The sequence below is a fragment of the Mastomys coucha genome, unplaced genomic scaffold (genome assembly GCF_008632895.1).
Source record: "Mastomys coucha isolate ucsf_1 unplaced genomic scaffold, UCSF_Mcou_1 pScaffold14, whole genome shotgun sequence".
NCBI lineage: Eukaryota > Metazoa > Chordata > Mammalia > Rodentia > Muridae > Mastomys > Mastomys coucha.
Genome location: NW_022196896.1, coordinates 114707366 through 114725171, shown reverse-complemented (window position 1 = coordinate 114725171; position 17806 = coordinate 114707366). Strand labels below are relative to the sequence as shown.

General features: G+C 50.1%; 1 protein-coding gene across 9 annotated transcripts in view; it reads right to left on the bottom strand.

The window, feature by feature from the left end:
• Positions 1-3424: 3424 nt before the first annotated feature.
• Positions 3425-17806, bottom strand: part of Sh3bp4 (SH3 domain binding protein 4) — an 82249-nt gene continuing 67867 nt past the window's right edge. For all 9 annotated transcript variants that reach the window (XM_031368352.1, XM_031368353.1, XM_031368356.1 and 6 more), the window contains 3 exons: positions 13192-15545; positions 6235-6423; positions 3425-5537 (listed from right to left, as the gene is read on the bottom strand). In XM_031368352.1, coding sequence (XP_031224212.1) covers positions 5313-5537; positions 6235-6423; positions 13192-15545 — 2768 coding nt within the window. In that variant the 3' untranslated portion in view covers positions 3425-5312. The remainder of the gene's footprint in view (positions 5538-6234; positions 6424-13191; positions 15546-17806) is intronic.

The following is a 17806-nucleotide window of genomic DNA, read 5'->3' as shown; positions in this document are numbered from 1 at the left end:
TTATTTTGTGTCTGATGGGATAGTCTTCACCAATGTCTAGCATGGATGAGACCCTCCATTACTGTCTTGAATGTCTGGTCAGATGAGACCTCCATCAGTGTGTCATATGTCTGCTGCTGAAGAGCCTTCAGTCATTGTCAGTCTGGTCGAGGAAGACCAACCATTGTGTGCTCTGTGGAGTGTGGTGCCCAGCCCTTCAATCACTGTGCTTGGTGTCTGGGGCAGAGGAGCGCCTTCACTAGGTGGTGCTATTAATGTGTAAAGCAGCACACTTAAAATCTGTAATCAGAATCTTTGCTACATATACGAAGAGTGCTTTTCTTTGTCCTCCCAGATTTTATGTTAAGCATTTATGGAATTCTGAGGTGTCTCTTGCCTTCATCAAATCGTCCAGGGGTCCGTGGCACCAAGAGCTAATAGAGTTCCTTTCAAGCTAGTTTACAAAACATCGAGCTTTGTGACAGCATCAGGTACCTAATAAAAAGGTTCCCTTTGCGCGCCTGTTCTCGGGATGTGGTTTGCTGAGCTCCGTTCCTGCAATGTTCTTCGCCCTCTTCCTCTTCGGATCTGAGCCAGTTTTGATGCATTCATTATTCAAGTTTCCACTTGCTTTTGTGCTCCCAATAGCTACAGCCATCTCAGTTCAAAATCTGTTCTACATAGGAACAACCCCCTCTCGCAACAAAGATCTTGGGGTTTAGAGACAGACAGGCTTCTTGCGTGGGGAGCTCGGTGTAATCCTGCCAGGAGGAAGGGAAGGGAACACCCTGGGTAGCAAGGGCTTCTGGAGTCAGGCCTGGAATTCCAGCTAGTTGGAAAGCTGAGGCAGAGGGATGCAGGAAGTGCAAGGTCTTGTCTCCAGAGGGAATTCAAGGATGACCCGGGGGCTGGAGAGATGGCTCAGCAGTTAAGACCACTGACTGCTCTTCCGAAGGTCCTGAGTTCAAATCTTAGCAACCACATGGTGGCTCACAACCATCCATGAGATCTGATGCTCTCTGGTGTGTCTGAAGACAGCTACAGTGTACTTACATATAATAAATAAATAAATCTTTAAAAAAAATATCAAGAGCTGAGACCTACTACACTGGTAGAGTGCTTGCCTAGCATAGGTGAGCATCTAGGCTTGATCCTCAGTAACTCGCTCAAAGAAGACTTCTGTGTTCTATGGGGGAAAACAGAGACACTCAAGTGTACAGGAAATAGGATTTGGAGCATTTGTGGGGTGTGTGTGTGTGTGTGTGTGTGTAATGGTGAGAGCAACAATCTCACTTCCAGCCTCACTGCTTGGCTTGTGAGCTCTGGTAAGAACTGATCAGGAAGGTTCTATGACAAGTTTGAATTTGGGCATTGTGGCCAGGAGATAAATTCTCGAGAAAAGAATTACAGTAGTATGACTCAGTACGCACCACACACCGAGGGTGCAGGTCAAAGCAAAAACTAACCACAGGTCAAACCCGTTCTGTTTTCTTGGAAATCAAAATCTATTTTTTTTAAAGCTTTATGACTTTATTTGTAATTACGTATGTGGGTATGTATGTGGGACAGCAAGAGCCTGTAGAGGCAAGTGGGGTTAGGGACCCCGGAGCTGGAGTGGCAGGTCGTTGTGAGCTGCCCTCTGGTCCTCTGCAAGAGCAGTATAGGCTTTTAACCACTGGGCTACCTCTCCAGCAACCCACACCCACACTGCTTTTGTTTGTTTGTTTTTAGGTTTTTTGAGACAGGGTCTTACCATGTAGACCAGGGTGGCCTTGAATTCAGAGATTCACCCGCTGGAATTAAACATGTATGCGACCAAGCCCGGTACCTAATTTTTACATCTTCTCTTAGTATTTGGTCCCAAAGGACACCTACAAATTCCCATGCTGTGTGCTACTTGTTAATATCAATAGTATCTGTGCCAACAGAATTAAAACACTGATTTTCACCAAGCGGCTTGGAAGGAGAGAGACGTGCTGCATTGTATGGTGTTCGAAAGCCACCATGAATCTAAATCCGCTACATGTGAGCCATTTGGATTAGTTTGTGTAGATGAAACCACATTAGGTTATGGTGGGACTTAAATCCGGCTATTGGTGTTACGAGGGAATGAATTGGTTAGGTCATCTAATACCTTCACTTTAGACATTTGGCCTCTGCAATGGTGAGAGCATGCTGTTTTTAAGTTTATAGCATGTTAGGGCTGCTCTTGGGTAAAATCCTTGCCTCTGGCCCGAGGGGCGGGGGCGGGGCGGGGAGCGGTGGTATGGTTCTGTGGCACAGCGCTTGTCCAACCTAATTAAGGCTCTGGTAGTTTCCACACTTACTGCTTGGGAGAAAAATCCATTTTCCTATTAGCCACACGTAACGTGTTATGTCTTCAACTACAAAATAGGTGAAAATTCAGCAACTCGTTCTAAAATGAGAACAAGTGTATCCGGACTCACAAATGAGGAGTTGATGTCAAGGACTGACTGGCTCTGCTGTTACGGAGCCTTTAGAAGCATACACAGTAGGGACTACGTGGCCAGGTGTTTAAAAACAAAACAAAACAAAACAAACAGAACCAAACCAACACAACAAAAGGAAATCTGTCTCCCAGCTTACATCCAGTATCCTAGCCTCCTCCTATCAGGCCCTGCCTTTTAAAGGTTCCACTCCCACCCCCTGACAGTGGCCTGCTAAGGACCAAGCCTTTAACTCCAGGGCCTGTGGGGGACACTCAAGATCCAAGATGGAGTGGCCAGAATTAGCACAGATGTGGAAGGTGGAGGGGGGGCTGCACTCACAGGGCTCTGGGTCATTGAAGAAGCACAGGCCGTTCTTTTAGAGGCTTAGCTTCTCAATGCTGCCCATGTGTCAACGCTACAGACACAGTTCCCAGGACTGGCTTGGTTTTGGTCCAGCTGGGACTTTGTCTTCAACTACAAAATAGGCGAAAACTCATCAAATCATCCTCAAGTGAGAACAGGTGTATCTGGACTAAATCAGGAATGGATGCCCAGGACTGACTGGCCTGTCTTGGGCTGTCCAATTGAAGACACTCTCAAGCAGGCTCTTGACGAGCCCCAGATCCTCCCACTACCTCTAACTGGGGTTGGTCCCCAGGACCAGTGCCTGACAACAGGAAGCATACACCCACCCCAGCAAGTTCTCCATTGCTTACTGCAATCAGCAGGCCCAGGAAGATGCCAGGCACACTCAGAAACTGCTGGGTCTTGAACTCCTTGATGGGGGATGGTGGTACTAGTTCCTGGTGGTAGAGACCAGGAACAAGGAGAGACCTCTGCCTCCTTCGTTTGTGTGCCCTGGGTAACACTGACTCCCACTTGGTTGTAATGAATGATTATACTACCCACTGAGGAGCAATTATGTTAACAGCAAGAGAAAATGTCTCCTATATCAATTGCCACACTGTCAGAGTGACTGACAGGAACCTAGTCACTGACTTGACGCTGGTTTTTATTTAAAGTCTGGCTGGGCACAGAAAGACACACATACACTCACACACACACATATACACACGCACTAACCAGTTAAGATATCCAAATAAAAATTACTGCAACTTTTGTAGAATTTAATTTGTGCTACAAGTCTTGTTGCATAGGAAACTATTCAAAGCCCCTGAGGAAAAACATCCATGTGTTTAAGGTGCAAGTGGTTTTGTTGCTTCTTTGGGGAAGAAGGCAGAAAAAGATCTCTCTGGGCAAAATGAAGGTGCAGAGTGCCAGGCCCTACTGTGGTGACCGGGGAGTCCTATGATTTGGTTCCTGCAGCATCCATACCTACTGTTTACTTTTAAGTCGGTGGGTCTGCGGGTTCTGACTCAAAAGCTCTAGACATTTCAGCTCACCTCGGACACTGGTCATCAGCCTGCGCCTCAAAGCAGACGGAGGATCTGGAACTGCCCCTGTAAACAGACAGCCCGATCCTTCCCATTACCAGGGTCACTTAACTGCTGATCTGTCGGGTGTTTGTTCGACTTCCTGTTTCCTCCCCCAATACCACAGCTACTGTGTGACCCTGGAAGTCAACACGAACCACCTGACCCACCACCTCGAAGTTCAATACAATCAATCCTCTGCAAGTTCCCAGCCTTCCAGAGAGCATCACTCGGGGAAAAACGTTCCCCGTGCTAATATTTACACTGCTGGCTAACTACGTTATCCCCTTGTACTATTTTTCCTAAGGGGATGTGGGTGCACCAGGAAGAGGTTAAACGTGAGAGATGAACACCCAGATTTTGGCAGACGGCACCTCTACACACCAGCACGTGACGTCACCTGAAAAGTCACCAGGTGACCGTGGTGACATAAGAAGAGCCAGGGGCCACCAGGTTCTGGTTGGGTGCTAGGGCGCTCCTCCCACCTAGAGCAGAGACTATAGAACTGGTCTGAGGGAGACAGCATTCAGTGGCCCAAAGTGGCAGGAACCACCTCGTTCTCCGGGGGGGGTGGGCACTGTTCTTCAGAATGGTTATTGCAAATAACCAAATACACAGGGGTGACAGGGACCCCTCCCCCCCAACTCCAGCTGATTTCTTATTTGTTGGAAGATTCTCAATGGCACTGAGCTACCATGTGGGGACTTTGCAGCTCACCGAAGCATAGAGACCAACATGTTGTGTGGACAGCCACTGAGGACTGCAAGGGAGAAGGAAGGGAGGGAGCGCAGCCTCGGGGCCACCTACTAAAAGTCACCAGGCCGGAGGACTCGCCTTCTCACAGGCGACAAGTGGAAAACATGTGCACGGAGCCAACTCCTTTCCCACTCTGAGTGTCAAAATACAAGAAATGTCTGGGACTCAGAAACACCTGGGGCCTTAAAGTATCTCTATACCCCTGGAACATAATTTAAAAAGGCCTTTAAAGAACATAAAAACCTCAACAGCATTTGCCTTTACTAAGGTGAAATTTTTTTTTTTAAATAACCTTTACAGTCCATTAAAAAAATTAGATACCACCTTTTCTTACGTCCTCTCTAAGTCTTCTGTTAAAAAAAGTGATTTTTAAATTTAAACGTACATTTCAACAAATAGAAAGCAACACAATTGGCAACTGGAAGTAGAAAGCCCCTGGGACCTGCCCCTGGATAGAGGGGAGAGGAAGGGAGTCAAAAGTCCTCAGTCCCTCCTGGGCGTGGCTGGCAGGTGGGCCTAGACCTGAGCAGCCACCCCTCCCTGTACCACCCAGTGATGGCACGGGCCCCCCACTGTGGAGAGATGATGGGCGGAGTCCCAGCTCTGGTGGGCGGAGTCCCAGCTCTGGTGGGCGGAGTCTCAGCTCTGGTGGGCGGAGTCCCAGCGCTCGTGAGCAGTAGAGCAGGGTCCCAACTCAGATCACAAAGTCATCGTGGTCCGCGGGGCTGAAGGCAGCTGCCCTCAGGATGTCCAGCGAGTTCACCAGGATCAGCGTCCCTGTGAGGTGCTTCCAGCGCCTGGTGATGGGGTTCTTCATCTTGTCCAGGCCTATGTGCAGCTCTTGGATGACATCTCGGTAGCTGTCCCCAATCTGGTGGCTCCAGGTGAGTAAGAAGTCATAGGCGGGTTTCCACATGGCCTGGGTGATGAGGTGAGCAGAAACATCACAAAAATAAGAGAGAGAAAGGTCAGGACGGTGAGGTCCCTCAGTCAGTCACTCCTATGACACTCACAGCCACAGGCGGAGCCATTGGGTGCAACCCGGCCTATACTGGGGAAAGGGTGGTGTCCTCTTGTGTCTGAGTCACGGGATGGATCTCTCCTGCCTTACAGCACCCACTTTCATTGCCCATGCAAAGAACAAACACCCTTATTCTCAGGACTTCCTGCTTCCCTGCATTGTGAGTCCGAATCAGCTTTCCAGGGTCACCTCTACCAACAGGCAGTGTCCGAGCTTAACTCCAGCACACCCTACCTTTGTCTAATGCAGCAGAAATTCAGTCAATATAGCGCCCCCCCCCCACTCCGGGGCTCTGTTAATATACTTGTTGATGTTATAGGAGGTAACTTAAAAGTGAAATTGGCAAGGGAGGACAGTGCCCACTTCCTGGACTGTGGAAGAGCAGCCCTGATCCCTCTACACCAGGTTCTGAAGACGCCTCAGAACAGGCTGATGGCTCCCACCTAGCCAGGGTACACTTTGTGTTGGGCAACCTCACTTCACCTCAGCCTACCCTGCTAGAGCGCTATGAAGTAGATCATTTATTATTGGACCCCAATGGGCCCCAGGAACTGAGGGGCAAAGAAAGTAACCAAGGGGTTGGAGCCCCACTCACCTCACTGTCTACTACCCCATTCCTGTCTCGGTGAGGAGACTCATAGGCGTCCATCTGTTGCTTGGAGACCTTGGCTAGCTTCTCAGCCAGTTCCCTCCAGCGCTGTGCCACCTCGACAGCTGTGGTCAGGAGCACAAAGTCCTGGATGAGTCTGACCACCAGGCCCTGACAGTCCATTTTCAGCAAAGCCTGGGAAGATGAAATGCAGCATGAGGTCAGGGTAGGTTTGGCTTGGAGATACAGTCAACCTGTAGGTGATGTTCTTTATCCTAAGCATTCTATGGCCTGTGGAGCATCCAGGCCTCCTGCCTGGCACCACGCATGGGCAAGAAGATAGGGATGCCTTACAGGGCTTTTCGGATATAACATGAAAAATTTAAGACTACGAGTTACAGGCCACCATGGCTAACGCCCTTAGAGCCACCCACCTATGAACCAGGGCTGGATTGATACTCTTTCCAGAGGCAGTAGGGGGAAGTGAGTGGTATTCCCAGCCATGAGAAGGCCTGACTCAGGCTGGTCAAACATGTCTGTTGTGCTGGTAATAGGACACGCTGGCAGATGCTGAGCTGCTAAGTCCAGAGCCCCTCAGACAGAGACTAGAGAGAGGCCAGAGGCAAAAGCAGGCCTGTTTCTTGAGGTTCACTCTATGATGCTGGAACATGACACCAGAGTTGACCCATCACGATGCCAAGGTGGAGGGTTATACCTCATGTCAACTACTTAGGTGTTTCTGAAAGTGGCTGATTATCGCTTGTATTTTGGTATCTGAAAAGAAATCATTTTTAAAATAAAACTAAATATGTGTTTATGTTTTAGAAAAGAAAAAAGTATGATCACATGTGTAGCCATGTGTCTCAGAGTAGATGTGTGGGGCGCTGGTGGTCTAGAATCAGGTTTAAGCTTTGTCTGATGGGCTGTGAGTTTAGGGGTAAACTGAGGCAGGAAAGGTCACCTCAGCTCTATGTGTTGTCCTGGGAGAGGATGCAAATGAACAGAGGGCTTGACAGTAAGTCACCCAGTCAAACAAGCCAGGGTATCTATGCACTTGGGTGCCTGGCTCTGGAGGTGGCCTCACGTCCTAGGTGACCGAGTGCGTCAAAATCACCTGCTTCGGATTCAAGTCAACTCTTGGCAGGAGCCAGTAAACCCGCTCTCTCCCCTGGGGCTCTAGCATAGAATACAAAGGTCTTGAGAAATCCAGGCCATTGGTCAGGAGAGCACATGGCCAGGTCCGGGGCAGCTAAGGCTCCATTTCTGGGAGTAGCCGTTAATGATGAGGCTAGTGCTTTTGACGTCAGCGACAAGGGTGTCGCACCTCTCCCGCACTCTCCTGGGCTCTTTTCACTCCACTTTCTCTGAGCCCAGCACTGGCTCTGCCTGTTACCAGCTGCTCATACCACCCAGTGTGTTTGAGTGCATTCTCCAAATGGGTGAGCTCTGGATACACCTAAGTACCAGCAATGGGAAGTGCGCCACAGGATTCCAGCTCTGGGAATTCCTACCACTCGCATGGCTCACTCAAGTATACAAAGGCATGCTGGAAAATAATACCAAAGGAAATAAAACACAATACTGATTTCAGATAGGATTTTGGTAATATGAGTGAAGGGACAGATTGAAATTGTGGCTTGTAGGCCACATGGTTTCTGTTCCAGCATTCCATGGGGCAGAAAGACATTGCCTGACAGCAGTTCTCTAGTTTTATTTCTGTTGCTGTAAGAAATATCTTAAAGCAACTCGAGAGGAAGGGGTTATCTGACTTAGAATTTCAGGTTACAGTCTATCAATGAGGGGAAGTCAAGTCAGGAATTCAACTGGCTAGTCATATACTCACAGTCAAGAGCAGAGATAAACAAACACAGCCATCCTGTCTGCTTCTTGCTTTCAGTTTTATACAGTTTCAGAGCCCCATGCCTAGAGAATGGCACCACCCACATTGGCCAGGTCTTCCCACATCAATCATCAATCAAGACATGATTGTACCCCCTCATGATTGTACCCCCTCATGATTGTACGTGTTGTACCCCCTCAACAGACGTGACCACAGGATCTGAACAATCTTCATTTGAAACTCTCTTTGCAAGCAATTTTAGGTTGTGGTAAGGTGAAGTTACAATTATCCATCACAGCAACTGCTGACGACCAGGTCAAGGGACACGCTGTTGTCACTGTAAGATATTATGTACAGTAACAGCTGGGCACAGGCTATGTGGTTGCTACCTTGTTTTACAAGCTCTTAGGAAAATAGGTAAGCTAGTACTTGGGCTTGTATTAGTGTGTTTGCTCCTGCGATGCTCCAGTCTGAATGGAAAAGCTCTCCTGCATGACACAAGGGACATGGCTGATGGGCCTACGTCTTTACCCAGCTAACGGCACAGCCAGCAGCTCAGTCTCTGTGGCCTCTTGGTCTGTGGGATAAGGTGCGTTTTTCCTCCGGATCCATCCTGAGTGTCCTTGCCCCTTCTGTCCTCTTGGTAGCCACCCACCTTGGTGTCTTGGGCAGCTCGATCCACTTTCCCCTGCTGGGGACAGCTGCCCTCCTGGTTTGTGCCGTACAGCTTCACCCTTTCCTTCTCACACACATTCCTGCCAAGGGCCCACAGTAGCCCTCCTTCTTTAAGTCCCATGCTGTAATCCAGTGGACCACAGGAGGCTTTGTCCTCAGTGGTAGTCCCAGGATCAGGTTCAGGGGTTCCGGGAGAATTTTACAACCCTCCCAGGGTTTTAATGATGCCACCACGGGTTCTTTCTACTTAAATTTCTTTTCCTCTCACTTCCAGCCAACAACTTCTCTCACCCCAAAAGAACAGAGACCACATGGCCCATTCAAGGTGGCATCCTTAAAATGGGAAACTGTTTTACACCAGAGGCATGCTGCCTGGGACTAGAAAGATGGCTTAGCAGGTGACAGCATTTGCTGCTCTGTCATGAAGACCAGAATTTGGATCCCAACACACACATATCAGGTAGCTCACAAATGCCTGTCACTCCAGTTCCAAAGGATCTGATGCCCACCTCCTCTCAGTCTCCAAGGGTACTAAAGCATGTGTTTGCACAGACACACAGAGACACACATACAAAATAAAAACAAATATACTTTTAAAACGTATTGCCTTAAACTAAAAAGTATATTACTAGATACAACCCATGACAGTCCCTGAAGAGTTGGTTCCTTGGGGGTCTTGCCCCTGACCCTTTTTGCCCTAGGCCACTTCAAACCTGTGCTGGCGAGATGACAGTAACCCAGGTCTAGAAGGTGCACACAAGCCTGCAGTCAGACTTTTTTCATTAAGTGTATTCACAGATTATACATACACAAACATGCGTTTCCACCTGGCTTTCAAACACACTCAGAAAACCCTCTTCCCACACAGTACAACAGAAGATGCACCAGGACTGCAACACCTTAAAAACAGAACACTCTGCAGTTTCTCCCCTTCGGGAAACACTCCCCAACCCCCCATTCCAAACTTCAGGCTACAGAACCAAGTCCCCAACCTCTGCCAGGGTCTGGGTCAATAACTTCAGGGATGGTGCTTCTCAGAACTTTCAAAGTGTCTCCTGTCACTCTCAGCCAGCTGACTCCAAAGTGACACTGGCTATTGAGGTATCCAATAGTGCCCTGTTCCCTGGGAAGAGCCTGTGACTTAGAATACAACACACAAGCTTCCCAGAGGGTCTTGAGCTTCAATGGTCATGAAAACAGCCAGTGCCTCTCATCAGCTACACAAAAGTACCCGAGTGCAGGCAGGCCCAGAAAAGCCAACTGTGGAACACCCACCACAAATCCCACCCACTGTCAAGGACCATGGAGGTCGAGTGACACAGGCCAACAGCTCTTGTTACACACAGGGCACAAATGACAGTAGAGAATCATGGTGGGACCCACAAGAGCACAGATGGCTCAGATGCCTCTTAGCTGAAGCCATTGCTCACACAGCCACTCCCTCCCTCTTCGAGGATTTCCTCTGTGCCCTCCCTCCTCCATGGAGTTCAGGTCTAATGGAGGGCAGTAACAAGTAACAAATACACAGCCATCTGGACTTGAGCAAGCACCATGAAGATCCAGGAACACAAGGACTGGAAGGGACACTGGAATGGACATCTGAGAGAATTTATTGTCAGGAGCTCTAAGGAAGGAGGACATTTGCTTCTGGGGCTCCCAGCAAGGGGACAGCTGCTGCATGTAGGACACAGAGAAAAGGCTACAGGCAGAGGCATGGGTAGCCACAGCCTCAAGGTGCAGGGGAGGAACCTGGTGGCCACGGAGAGGAGCCTCTAGCTCTTAGTGAGACCTCTCCCTTCCACTCTGCACAGTGGGCACCTTCAACTTCCTACTTACTCTAGTTATAGTTGCCAGAGCAAAGGTGTTGATGATTTAAGGTAGTTTACAAGAAGAGGGCACTGGCCTAGCTGTGCTGGCTGTGGCCAAAGTCTATAGAAAACCTGACTGACCCTCCGCCATGAATCCAGGAGCTAACAAGCAGGTTGCCGATGTTGGGGTTAGCCAGCAGTGGGCTTTTAAAGTTTGGCCAGCTATTAAAATTCAGCTGCTCCGGAGGCAATGGCTGAGGTAGCTGGGGAGAACAGAAAATGGAGGAACCTGCTTTCTTTATTTATTATAAAACTGCCTTTGCCCGAGGGCCAAGTTCCCGACAAAGCCAAGTTGCATCTCCTCCAGTCAGGAAGGCCGAGGGGACTCAGTGGTGCAAAGGACCCTCCTGAACCCCTCCCACAGACCAAAGAGCCCCAGATCCTCTCCCAACTTGCCATGCTGAGGAAGAGCCAGACCATGAAAGTATTTAGGACATGGGCATGGAGCCTCCATCCCAGATGTTTGCCCACAGAGGAAGGGACAATAGATGCCATTTATGTTCCATGGGAGAACATAACTCGGCTGGCAATTGAAGGATGCTGTCCAAGGGAACACATGCTACTGCCCTGGGAGCCCTGGGAGCCCTGGGAGCTCCAGCCACCCAGGAAGGCCAGGGCAAGGGGGGCTCTCCATGACCTTCTGGAAGTCCACTTCAGATGGCAATATAGCTGAAAAAGACCTGTTCGACACCCTGTGGGAGACCTACACACAGAGCCCATGGCTGTCTCCATTCACTTCTGGCTTCTTTCCCAGTGAAACTGCTGCCATCAATATCCCTGGAACCTAACTGTCAAGGGCCCTCATAACCACAATCCATGCTGCCATCTGCCTTCCTGGGGAGTCTCAGGCTTGTTTGTCCTATGCTGTGCCATGGCATGTTACCATGGGCCATATTCAAAGGGCCACACGCCCTGCTCTACCTTGGAGGATCATCTGCACTGACTCAAGAGAGATGCTTGATGATGTCATACAGAGGGGCAGGTAGGGAAAGGACATGGAGTAAGAGAGTGGCCAAATAGCTGGGGGACAGTGGAAGCAGGAAGGATCAAGAAGAGCTCACCAAGTGTTTCTACTGATAATGACCGTCAGAACCATACAATGCGGGTGAGTGGCTGGTAGAAAAACACAGACCTGCTCCACTACCTTATGCTCCAAAGCTCAGGTTGCTGCAAGACCGGGAAAGGTCTCTGACAACATCCCTAGCTAGCCAAAGTCAGTGTGTCTCAGAACCAGACATGGAATCTCTCCTTCCTAAAGTATTTCTTAGAATGCCAATTTGTTTTCTACCAGCCAAGAGTCTGGCCCCCATGGACTCACATGAACCCCAGGCAGTGAGAAGGTGTCCCAGGAAAGACATGTTGGAGGCGCCAGGCAACATAAGGCCAGAACTCACATCAAAGCGAGGCCAGGCTTTGGGGTAAAGGCTTTACCACTATGTCACAGCCTGTTGGGGATCTAATGACACAGAGATAGATACCCTTCAAAGACCCAGGTAGAAGCTGGCTCATAGCCCCATGCCCTTTTCCCATGGTGTCCTAGTTTGCTCTCTATGGCTGTGATAATCATTGTGACCAAAAGGAGCATGGGGGAGGAAAGGAATTATTTGGCTTATATATCCTGATCACAGTCAACCACCAAAGGAAGCCAGGGCAGGAACTCAAGCAGGAGCAGAGGTACGAACCATAGAGCTTATGGGCTTGCTTCCCGTGGCTCTCTCAGTCTGCTTCCTTATACAAGCCAGGATGAACTGACAGGGACAGCAAAGCTGGGTCCTCTCATATCATTCATTAACCAAGAAAATCTCCCTCAGACTTGCCCTTAGGCCAATCTGATGGGGGCAGCTTCTCAATGTAGGTTCCCTGTTCCCAGAGACTCTCTAGTTTGTGTCAAGTTGTTAAAAACTAACCAGCAAATTCAAGACCACAGGAAACCACAGAGGCTCGGAACTGTAGCAGAAGAGGGGAGAGACGTCTTCCTTGGGGATCCTTAAGAATCCTACTCCATGGGCCTGGTGAGATGGCTCAGCAGGAAAGGGCACTGACTGCTTTTCCGAAGGCCCTGAGTTCGGATCCCAGCAACCACATGGTGGCTCACAGCCACCCGTAATGAGACGTCTTCTGGAGTGTCTGAAGACAGCTATAGTGTATTACGCCTGAGCGAACGGGCCAGAGCGAGCAGGGCTGTCCCGAGTTCAATTCCCAGCAGCCACATGATGGCTCACGGCCATCTGTATAGCTACAGTGTACTCATACACATAAAAATAAATAACTAGGGCTGGGCGGTGGTGGTGCACGCCTTTAATCCCAGCACTTGGGAGGCAGAGGCAGGAGGATTTCTGAGTTTGAGGCTAGCATGGTCTACAGAGTGCGTTCCAGGACAGCCAGGGCTATACAGAGAGATCCTGTCTCAAAAAACAAACAAATAAACAAACAAACAAATAAATAAATCTATCTTTAAAAAAAAAAAGAATCCTACCCCATGACACTTCCAACAGCATCCCCGTGACCCGGCCCAGTGCGACCCATGCCTGTCTACCTCGGGAAGCTCACCCGAGGTTTGCACACCTGCCTAGCACTCACCATCACCAGCTCCTTCTGGAAGGACTTCCGATCCTTGTTGTCAGGGTTGTTACAGTCTTCCTTGAGCTTTTCTAGAACGGACGCCACCCGCTCCGGTTCGCTGTCCAGCTCTGCCCGGCAGAAGAAGGTGAGCGGCAGGTTTCCGTAACCCAGAGCATCAGCAAAGGCCCGCCAGCTGCTGATGTTCTCCATGAGCAAGGTCCGCACAGAGGCGTAGATGTAGGTGAGGAACTTGCAGGGCCGCAGGATCTGCTCCAGCAGCACTGAGGTGCTCAGCTCGGGCCCCGAGAACAGGTTGGGCCGGGCCTTGCCGACAACCAGCACATTCTTGGTGTGCACCAGGCCCACCTTTCCCTGATAGTAGCCGATGTACCACTCCTTGGTCCACAGTTGGCCCTTGAGCCGGATGCGCTCTTCGCTGAGCAGGGCCACGACGTCACCCTTCTTGTACTCCAGCAGGTAATGACTCTTGTTCTGCCGCACCACTGTCTTTAGAAGCTTGCCGAACTTGAGACTAGACACGGGGCGGTCCTGAAACGTTGGATACTTGGTAGTGACTACAAACGGGGACAAGATGATCTTCCCAACCTCATTCTTCTTAAGGAATCTCCTCTGCCCAGATGGTTTAATGGCACTTTTAGGGGGCGGCTGCGGAGTCTGGACACAAAACTGCGTGAGGATCGTGTCCTGATCATCCTTGACCTGTACCCTCAGTGTGAAGTCGGACAGCTCGTTGGGGTTCTGGGAGATGACGGAGAAGATCAGACGGCTAACCTTGCCCAGTTTCATCTGAAACCCTCTCACCACCTTGGCTTGCTCATTGGCCTTGACCTCATAGTTGGTCATATTGGAGAACATACACACTCTGAGATCCTGGGGCCTGGACAGGATGAACTGATGTTTGCCCCACAGCTGGAGGGCCACGGGGGCAGGACTGGGAGCCTGCCGGGTCACCTCACTGACCAGGAGGGTCTTGGGGGCACAATCATGTCCAAAAATGGTCACCACTGTCTTGAAGGATGGATGAATGTGTTTGGGACCATAGAGACCCACGGTGACCCTCTTATTGATGAAGTCCCACACGGTGGAAGGGTAGAGGATGTTGGGGCCCTGGGCAACGATGGCTAGGTACATGCAGGGTTCCAGGTTGTCCAGATGTACCTGTATGGTGTCCCCATAGCTGTAGGCGAGGGGGATGGGCACATAAGGCCCCTCCTTTGAGTCACTTCTCAGGCACTGCAGGGCTACCGTGCTTTTGCTAAAGATGTCGCCCTTCACCTCGGCAGAGACCTTCATCTCCAATATGATGAAGGTACTCACCTCCAGGTTGCTCAGCTTCACCTCCACCACGGGGCTTATGCTGGTGGATCTGTCACTGTTGAGGTCCAGTGGAGGGTCCAGCAGGGCTTTCATGGAAATCTGCTGTGTCTCCCCGGGGGCTACATGGCCCTCCGGCACATGGATACTGATGTTGGTGTCGGGAAGCTGCACGGAGCCCCCGGAGCTATCCAGCTTGCACACAATGTTTGTCTCCACTGCTTGGGTCTGGCCCCAACCTGGGCTTTGGCCGAGCAAATCCAAGTCATGGCAGGAACGGGCCAGCTTCCGGTGATTCAGCCAGGCAGCTCGGAAGTCTTCTCGGCTTTGAAACTGTTCCGGGGCAGGCGACTTCAAGCCTGTGAAGAAGCCAGACGTGGGGGGAGCATCTGATTTGGCTTGCAGGACGGAGAGCTCCGAAAGGCTGTAGGAACGCTTGCTTCTGAAGAAGGGGTTGTCCCGCTTGACAGGCTGCTCCACGTGGAGTCCATTGGTGGCTGGGAGCTCATCAAAGATGTTGCCGGTGCTGTTGGTGGTCGCTGAGCTGGATTCAGTGAAGGAAGATGTACCTGTGTCAAAGAGAAGCAAATCCACGGTACTCTTGGGGTTTAGCTCATCCATACTGGGCTGTGCATTCCCGTTCAGAAAGGGGTTCGTTTGAACTCCATTCCAGAAAGGGTTGTTACTATAGGGCCTGCCAGATTGCTTCTGGTCATCGGTCCAGCCCCCTAGCAGATCCAGTTCCTTGGCAACTTCATCAGGGCTGTCCGGGAGATTGTCAATCATGCCGCTGTCACTCAGGGTAGAATTCCGGTAGTTCAATGGCTGCACATAGGAAGAAGGGATATAGCCCATTTCGGTGGTGTTGTGAGCGTACCACCACTCCCCACCAGACGTGTCCAAGACGTAGAGGTGGTCGCCCTTGGAGAACTTGAGGGTGGTGAAGTTGTTTGGGCAATAGTCTTTGATGGCAATCACCTCCTTTGCATTTCCAAAAGGCGTGGGGTTGTCTACGAGCAAGGCACTGGGTGAAGGCACTGCGTAAAACATAAAGAGACAGAGAGTGAGGTCAGGCCTACAAGTACAGGAGACACTTCCAAATTAGGGGGTTGAGGGAGGGTGGGCTAGAAACACGGTGCCATGATGTGGTCACCAACCCAGCCAGGATAACACAATAGAAACCAGCCAGGGTGAAGATCCACTCGCCACTTTCCAAGTCAACCTTCCAATTGAGGCAAAGGACACAGAAGAATGTCCCCCAGCCACCTCAGAAAGACAGACTGCATGATAGGTAGTGAACATGCCCCCTTGTTCTGAACAGCTCATTTTGATAACGTTTTAATCTAATTTCTGACCAGGACCGTCATTATGATGAAAGAGAGGACAGATGCGAAATGCTAGTGAGCACACTGATGTTCTAGGCTAGGCAGTGGCCCAGCAATGTTCTAGGCAAGGCAGTGGCCCAGCAAGGCAGTGGCTCAGCGATGCTCTAGGCTAGGCAGTGGCCCAGCAAGGCAGTGGCCCAGCAATGCTCTAGGCTAGGCAGTGGCCCAGCAAGGCAGTGGCCCAGCAATGCTCTAGGCTAGGCAGTGGCCCAGCAATGCTCTAGGCTAGGCAGTGGCCCAGCGATGCTCTAGGCTAGGCAGTGGCCCAGCGAGGCAGTGGCCCAGCTATGCTCTAGGCTAGGCAGTGGCACGCTCCGTGTACAGGCCGGGAATGAGGGGCCCTCCAATTCCAGCAAAGATCATTGAGTCCTTGTTCTTCTTTGGTATGGAAGATAGAAAAGGAGCAGAGCAAGTCCTCGACAATCAGGACTAAAAGTTTCAAAGCCCCACCCATCCCTCACCTTTCTTCATATGACAGTGATTTTTGAGTTTGTTTGGAGTCTGTCCCCATCCCACCTCCCCAGACAGTTTTTTTTCTGTGTCCTGGAACTAGCTCTGTTGAACTGGTTAACCCCGTACTCAGAGATCCGCCTGCCTCTGCCTCCCAAGTGCTGGGACTAAAGGCGTGCGCCACCACCACCTGGTTAGATTTTTTTTTTTTATTTTTCTAGATGATTATTTAAAGCATGGGACCCCCTACTCCTTGACAATCGGAGGTCTAGCCATGCATTGTGTTGCTACCCAATAACTAGTTTTACTTAAGCCTGTCCTGAGATGACACCACTTTAAACGCAACCCAGGATGATGGATGGTTCATCTCCAACACACCATGCTTGTGAATACTACAGACAACACCCGGAACGGACAAAATAAGTCATCTACTCGGGATGTGTACTTGGACAAATAATGAATGTGTGCCAGGCCCAGGTGAGACACTTTTCAGGGGACTGAGAAAATGTGTTCTGATGGAAACAGACATGGGGACACCTCCCTCTGCCATGGCCTTAGTCTGTACACATCTGGTCTCTGTAGCTAACAAAGAGAAACGTTCTTTCCTTTTAAAACTAAATTAAGTTGTCTGTCTACATATACATGCACATGGCAAGGGCGTGGGAAACACAGGGTTAACTTCCAGGACTAGATCCTCTCCTTCCACGGTGGGATCCAGGAATTGATCTCAAGTTGTCAGGCTTAAGCAACAAACACTCTGACCCCACTAAACCATCTTGCTAGCTCCAAGAAAATATTTTCTAAAACCTACGTGTTTATAGAAACAGGCAAAAGGACAGAATTCTCAGCTAAAACCAACTCAACAGCTACTTGATACAGGACGAAGTCTGCGGCCACTGGGGCTTCATCTGTCACACTGGCTGCCCAGGCACCATTACCTGCCAGGTCCCCTTTTCTTCGAAAGGGGACACGACAAAGTAGATTCTGTCTCCTTGGACAAGCTCCGGAAACAGACCAGGAATCTCTGAGCTGGCAGAGGTGCAGCCGGCTTACCTGGACCCTGGCACCTCCCGTCTCACTTTTAAAAGTATGCAAAGCCCATCTCAGAAACCAGGTGCTGCCGGCTCACGGGACCTGAGATGAGTCACCTTTTGGTGCCACAGAACCACTGGAGCTCCTGTTTTCCTGACAGAGACAAGGCATCTTTCTCATCAGGCTGTGGTGAGGCCTGATGATGCTCAGCTTGAAGTTGGGGATCATACATAAGCCATCTGAAATCCATTCACTCCCTGCTAATTACATTTTTTTTCTCCACAGCACTGACTAGGGTAAGGGGGAATTTCTCCTTTACCCTCAGAGTTCAATGGAATAAGCAGGCCAAGATTAAATTGAAGAAGAGGTCAAACAAACTCACTAGTGTGCAAAAAAGGGAGACAGGGAATCCCCTCCTTTCTAAAAGGACG